The 6217-nt window shown below is 49.5% G+C and overlaps 1 protein-coding gene across 1 annotated transcript; it reads right to left on the bottom strand.

Moving 5' to 3' along the window:
- Positions 1 to 1040: 1040 nt before the first annotated feature.
- LOC125543904 (IQ domain-containing protein IQM1-like) lies at positions 1041 to 4181 on the bottom strand. Its single transcript, XM_048707404.1, has 8 exons — positions 4026 to 4181; positions 3210 to 3742; positions 2936 to 3116; positions 2751 to 2839; positions 2542 to 2629; positions 2286 to 2423; positions 1972 to 2166; positions 1041 to 1876 (listed from the first exon to the last, which is right to left on the bottom strand). The coding sequence occupies exons 2-8, from the start codon at positions 3650 to 3652 to the stop codon at positions 1340 to 1342; spliced, it is 1671 nt and encodes a 556-aa protein (XP_048563361.1). The 5' UTR covers positions 3653 to 3742; positions 4026 to 4181; the 3' UTR covers positions 1041 to 1339.
- Between the last annotated feature and the right edge of the window lie 2036 nt (positions 4182 to 6217).

Below are 6217 nucleotides of genomic sequence, written 5' to 3'. Positions count from 1 at the left end.
ATTAGTCAAATTTCTGTTGATCTAGCTTGTTTTCACAATACATACACAAGCATGTGGCTTGCTTGTAAAAAAACCTAGAGGGAACAACATGCCCTCGATGGGGGGGTCATCTTAGATTGTTGCTTCTCGCGTTGTGGGAGAAACTATGACAAAAAAATGAAAATAATATGCAACGCCACATCAGTTGCATTCAATGGGCGAAGCCAGGCAGGCTGCCCGGGCGATGGCCTGGGTCATGAGGTTGGGTTCCTTCCTTCATTGTAGCCATATTTACACTGTTTTGGTATTGTAGTCATTGTTTGGCCCGAGACTTGCCCGCGGCATGACCCGATCCTAGCGCCACCACTGATTGCAGTCGTGTTTTACCCCTTGCAGCCGTGTCGTATGTATGTCATGTGTAGTTACATATCGGGTGTTGGACATGCAATTGGCCGACATCCCATCCCAGTTGCAGTTGCGTCGTGGCCCCTGCAATTGCATGGTAGGTACACCATATGCACATGTTATAGCAAAGGCAGTTGCAAGCCAACATGCAACTGGCCCCTGGTGGTTTAAAAAAAGAGCAAAAAACAACATTCCCTAAGGGGAGGGGGTGGGTCTTGAATTATTATTTCTCATTGGGCGGAAGAAAGAAATGACAAACAAAAACAAAAATAAAATGCAACGCCACCCGAGTTGCCATGGCATTGTACCCCTTGCAGTTGTGTGGTAAATGTGTCATATAATTACATGTCGAGCGGCAGACATTTAACTAGCCGACATCCCGGCTCTGCAGTTATCGCGGTATGCATGCCATCTGCAGTTGCAGGCAACAAGCCAGCCAATAGGCTGCGCGAAAACAACAACGCAATCGCATTGGAAAAAGAAAGCACGAATCTTAGAGGACTTTCATCTAACGGTGGTACAGTTAGATGTGCAATAGGTAATTTTAGGAAATCTGTTTTTTTTTGTTTGTTCTTCCAATCGGATAACATTAGAGAGTGTCCTACATTCCTGCCGCAAATGCATGCAACAAAAAAGATGGTTCAGACACATCAACATGATGAACAAAACAACCCTTTTATTATGAAAACAAAGCTGGAAAGTTACATGGCTTATTTGCAGAGTTGTGGGTTGAGGCTAGGCAGCGTGTAGTCTACACTTTTACACTACAGCCGACGCACCTGAGGTCAAATGAGAAGATGAACATACTAAAGAATGGTGACACAGAACAGAACCAAAGAACCAACCATAAGAAGCAAAATTGTGAGTATCTCTGATCTAGCTATAATAACTATCTAAAGCTGCTGTTATAGCTTCAATAACAGCAGCCTGGTAGTAGGTGCCGCGACATGAAAAATCACTTGGCCTTGTGCTTGGGGAGAGTGAGAGCCACTTCCGGTGTCTGAAAGCCCATGAACTGCTGCCTCCTGATCTCCGGGCTCGGGATCGGGAGCCGGCGGCCGGTGGGGGTAGGAAGGCCCATGTAGTGCAGCCGGGGAGACAGCCTGATCTTGGGGCTGGGCCGAGGCGACGGGATGGGCAGCCGATTCGCGCTCGGAGACGGCACCACTCTTGGTGACAGATTGACATGCTCAAGAGCCATGCTCTGGAGATCAGCCGGGTAGTCGCGGACACAGCCGATCCGCGCGCCAGCAGCGGTTGCCCATTTGAAGGACGGGAGACTGGCCATCTTGGTCGCTGCTGCCTCCGCTTCCGCATTGTCCTCGGCAACCACTTCCTTGATGATGTCCATCTCAGGCAGTTCAATTTGCGAGCTGTTGAGGGTCTCATCATGTTCCGCCTCGGTGGGTTTCTCGTCATGTTCTTCCGTTTCAGTAGGCTCGTCTGAGGTCTTCTTGAACGATGGGTACTCGTCGTCGTCGACGGAACACCTCTGGAAGTGAATTGCAAATGCGTATCAGATATGGTATCCCTGGTGGTTATTAAGACGATACAAAAATAGTACTGTAGCACGAGTGGTAAATTTACCTTGACGTTAGCTAGATCGACATTGTTCTCCTCCAAGAAACTGATGAACTCCCTGAAGTTCTCTTCTGTTGGGAGGTAGTGGCCGCTGTAAGGCCATATTGCCTTAAGAATGCCATCTTTGGCAACCAACCTACCGGCAGCGGTTGTTGCCGCCCCGGCTAGGAAACTCGAGTGCTGAAATTTGCCCTTCTTCTTCTGCTCACAAGAGATGAATTTACAGTCAGGACTGATTCATCATGGCACAGAATGTAATTACCATGCACGACTGCTGAACTAGTATAGAGAGAAGAAAAGGATGGAACATTTCCAAGTACCTGCCCGATGTATAGTGATCTAGTTGTGCTCAGCACAAATATCCATTTCGAGTCCTCGGTGGTTTCTACGAGAAGGCCGCTTCTCCTGTACATGAGCTTCCCTTGCTCCACAATAACCTCATACCCTGCCCTCTCGTTCTGCGATTCGAGTAACATTCAAATCAGATCAATTAATCTCTTGGAAATTTGAACATGCAAGATTCAACTTTGAGGTCTGTGCTGTGTATCTTGAGACAGAAAAGAGGATGTCACTTACTGGTCCGAGGTACATAATCAACTGGGAATACAGCTTGCTTCTCGGGCACTTTTGGTGATGAACGTCTTTCCCGGCTCCGATATCCAGCCTGAAAAGGAGTACAAAACAAGGAACGCGCTGTCAGGATCACTACAAACCTCCCTGTAATTGCACCCCACCCTAGGATTAGGAACATGTTTCAGATGAGCAGGACCAAGTAAGGTAATTACCAGTAGAAGAAGGGCTCTGTGCTGGAACTCGCGGACCAGATGTCGTAGTAGAGGTGCAAGTTGTGGCCGTAGCGATGGCGCGGGTCAATCTGGAGAACCACAAACAAAGATTTTGACTTGAGTATAAAAACTTAGTGTATGATTTTTTGGAAACCAAAGGAGAAGGCATGGAGGGAGAAGCTTACAGCTTCGAGCCAGTGCTGCAGTGCCAGTTTCTGGGCCTTCTCGTCTTTGGAGAGCCCCTTGCCGACCTTGGCAATCCTCTTCCCAGCCCTTGACCACCGGGAAGCAGCCGTCTCCTGCTTGGCCTCGTCAAAGAAGGAGATGGACTTGATGTTGAGTGATGCGGAATCGTAGGCCTTCCACCTGAATAATTTCAACGTTGAAATTGTTTTGGTCAGGCACGATGATACTCCAATCAACATGCATGCAGATGCAGGTGAAGATGCAGATGCAGACCAGAGCTCCTCCACGACAATGGCGCAGTCGGCGAGGTTCCTCCGGGTCCGGTGGCCCTTGAAGAGCTTCTGGACCTTGGTGGCCGCGTCGTCCAGCTCGGCCTGAGGCCTCGGAGAGACGAAGTGCGCCTTGGACGGCGACGGCCTCGGGGACTGCTGCTGCTTGCTTCCTGGGCTCTGGAGCACGAGGGTCCCGGGGCGCGCGCCGTTGATGCACCGGCTCGCCGCCTCTGGCTCATCGGCGCCAACCTCCGCCTCCCAGTTCTTGAAGCTGAGCGACCTCTCGAAGAGGCCTCCGGCGCGCGCCATCCTCTTCTTGGGCGGGCCGGCGACGACCCTCGGCGACGGCGACCTCAGCGGTGCCCCGCAGGCATCCCTCGGGCTCTGCAGCTTCTGGGAGTGGAGAAAACTTGGCTCCGTGTTGAGCGGCCTCAGCGAGGACATCTCACCGCTGTGGCACCCCTTTTGTGGAGGAGACTTGTTCTCTTGTCTCTGCAACCGCTGTGGCCCAGCCAGAGGGTCAACTTGATGTTTCTGCAAGGGCAAATCACACAAGAAGAAGATAAGCTCATTATGTCATGGGAAACTAATTGGTTTGGTAGCTGTGGGTTATGAAAGCACAGCCAACCTAAACATCATTACTCTTTTTTAACCAAAAGACTGATGAAGGAAGAAAATAACAAGCATGCAGCTCTGTTTAACCATGACATGACAAGCTCCATGAAGAAACATGGCCAAGTTCACAGAGAGGAAACAGAGCAACAATCGACTAGAAGTAGAAGTAGAAGTAGAACTAGTAGATGGTGTACGTACGTACCAAGGATGGATGGATGGATGGGCGGGGCGCAGCAGATGGAAGTGGAGCAGAGAGGAGCAGGCGATGGATGAGAGTTAAGGTTAGAAGTTGCGCAGCTATATACTAGGAGGAGGAGCGGCGTGGGAGCGGGGGGCGGGGTTTGCGGTTGCCGAGGACGGGAGCACAAGTCCAAGTTAGATGCAGAGGACGACGGACGGAGGCGGAAGACCGGCCGTGGCTGACCGGTCGTCGCTGGCACGAGCGGAGACGAGACGAAGGATCCGCGTAGACGCGGGCGCGTGCCGGACTTCCCACGCTTAAACTGCTATTTTCCGTTCATTTCTTTTCTCTTGTTGTTGCTGTTGATGGCCGCGTTTAATAACTTGGAGCGAATGACAGCGACGGTGGAAGAACGTTTTCACGCGCTTCTGCTTCGGAATCCTTCTGGTTTTACCGGGACAGACAGCGTTGCAGTTACTCCCTCCATTTGGAATTATTTATTTTGAAAATAGATGTATCTAAAACTAAAATACATCTAGATATATTCATTTTCGAGACAAGTAATTTCGAATAAAAAAAGTAGTACCCATCGTAACTAATTCCAGGCGGCTGCTCTGCATTTTTGAGACGCTAATTAATTTGCGTCGTACGTACGATATCTCACTGGCTAACGACGCACGGCTGACCCCCCCCCTCCGTGTCGACATCCACATGCTACTGCTAGTAGTAGTACATTGCTCAGCTATATATACATACAAGAATACTCCTACTAGTATAGGTATACGCACGCTTCCCTGCGCTGCGCCCCATGATAACAATTGCACTACATTATGAAGACAAGTACACTGTTTAAAAAACACAAGCATAAAGAAAGCAAATAAGTTGATCATACATATTATTAAGTACTGGTACATAATACCAAAAGAAAATAAGTTGGTCCAACACATAATTTATTGCTACACAATACCAAAAGCAAATGATTTTTCCATACCAGGTAGTAAAATCAAAAAATGTGATCATATACTTGATAAATTGCATACAAACCGGATGTTTTTTTAATCTGAACACACTCATTACATTTTCGACATATTTCATTAAACAAAAACGACCGGACCGCGCCCGTCCTCAAAGTCCTTGTTTTTCCTCTCCGGCATCGGCTGTATCCATACCTAGCAAAGATTACACCCGTGAAGTGAAGGTGCGGTTGCCGACGAGGAAGAGTACGACAAGGGATATGACCAACCCACTTGGGACTTGAGGCCCTGCCGCCTCCCATGCACTACTCCTTCCCGTCGGAATCCATGGACGTGGACGGCCCTGCCTTGCCCATAGCGGTTGCTCTGCATTATTCAGATTCTAATTAATTTGCGTCGTACCTCAATGGTTGACGACGTATGGCTGACTCTCCCTCTGTGTCGACATCCACCTGCTAGTGGTACATCCTTCGGTAATGTATATAAACATACTACTCCCTCAATATCAAAATATAAGACATTTTTTCTTCTTCTAAATCTAGACCTAAAATCGTCTTCTATTTTGGCACAGAGAGAGTAGAAAGGGATGTTGTGTTGAGGCCCAGCAAAACCTTGTTATTTCTATTGTATCGCCACTTGAACTCCTCTTTATTTAAACCTTGTTAACCGTTGTTTTATAATATAAAGCGTGGGAAGCTCTTTTCATCAAACAAAATAAGTTGGTCCTATATATAATATACTAATACATAATATCGACAAATTCATAGATTCGGTTCTTTTCAGCCCGCTTCCGGGCCTCCCAGGATGTGGAGCGACAGGGTTGAATCTGAGGATGTGTTTGAGCGCAGGTTACCTCCACTGGACTTTGCTAAGAAAACGGGTTCTCCGGATGGGAGGGACGGTCTTGAGCAGGTGACCTCCCGTTCTCCCTCCTCTGCTGCTAGTTCGATGCTCGGGAAGACTCCGTCGGGACTGTGGTGGCGGTGTCGCCGTGCGGTGACAAGCCTAGTTTGGGAGGGGGGCTCGGGCAGGAGGCCTCGGCTCCCTCCTCTTCTGCGATGGTTAGGGTGGCCGAACCTGCGGCGCCGTTTGATCAGCAGACGCCGGCTGGGTTGGCTTCACGGCCCGAGTCGAGTCTGACTGTCGGGTCGGGTGGGGCGCGGGGGCAGGCGGCCCCGTCCTCTTTTTTCCTCGCGGGACGCCTGGTGGGGAGTCTGGGCAGGCGGCCCAGCCCTCACT

Source organism: Triticum urartu, chromosome 3, assembly GCF_003073215.2.
Source record: "Triticum urartu cultivar G1812 chromosome 3, Tu2.1, whole genome shotgun sequence".
Lineage (NCBI taxonomy): Eukaryota > Viridiplantae > Streptophyta > Magnoliopsida > Poales > Poaceae > Triticum > Triticum urartu.
The sequence above is the reverse complement of the archived record's forward strand: the minus strand, read 5'-3'. Positions and strand labels throughout refer to the sequence as shown.

Coding starts and splice junctions, on each gene's coding strand:
- LOC125543904 (XM_048707404.1), bottom strand. CDS start 3,652: ATGTCCTCGCTGAGGCCGCTCAACACGGAGCCAAGTTTTCTCCACTCC. Junction 2,630..2,750: donor ACAGAGCCCTTCTTCTACTG/GTAATTACCTTA, acceptor ACTCCTTTTCAG/GCTGGATATCGGAGCCGGGA. Junction 1,877..1,971: donor TCGATCTAGCTAACGTCAAG/GTAAATTTACCA, acceptor ATTCACTTCCAG/AGGTGTTCCGTCGACGACGA.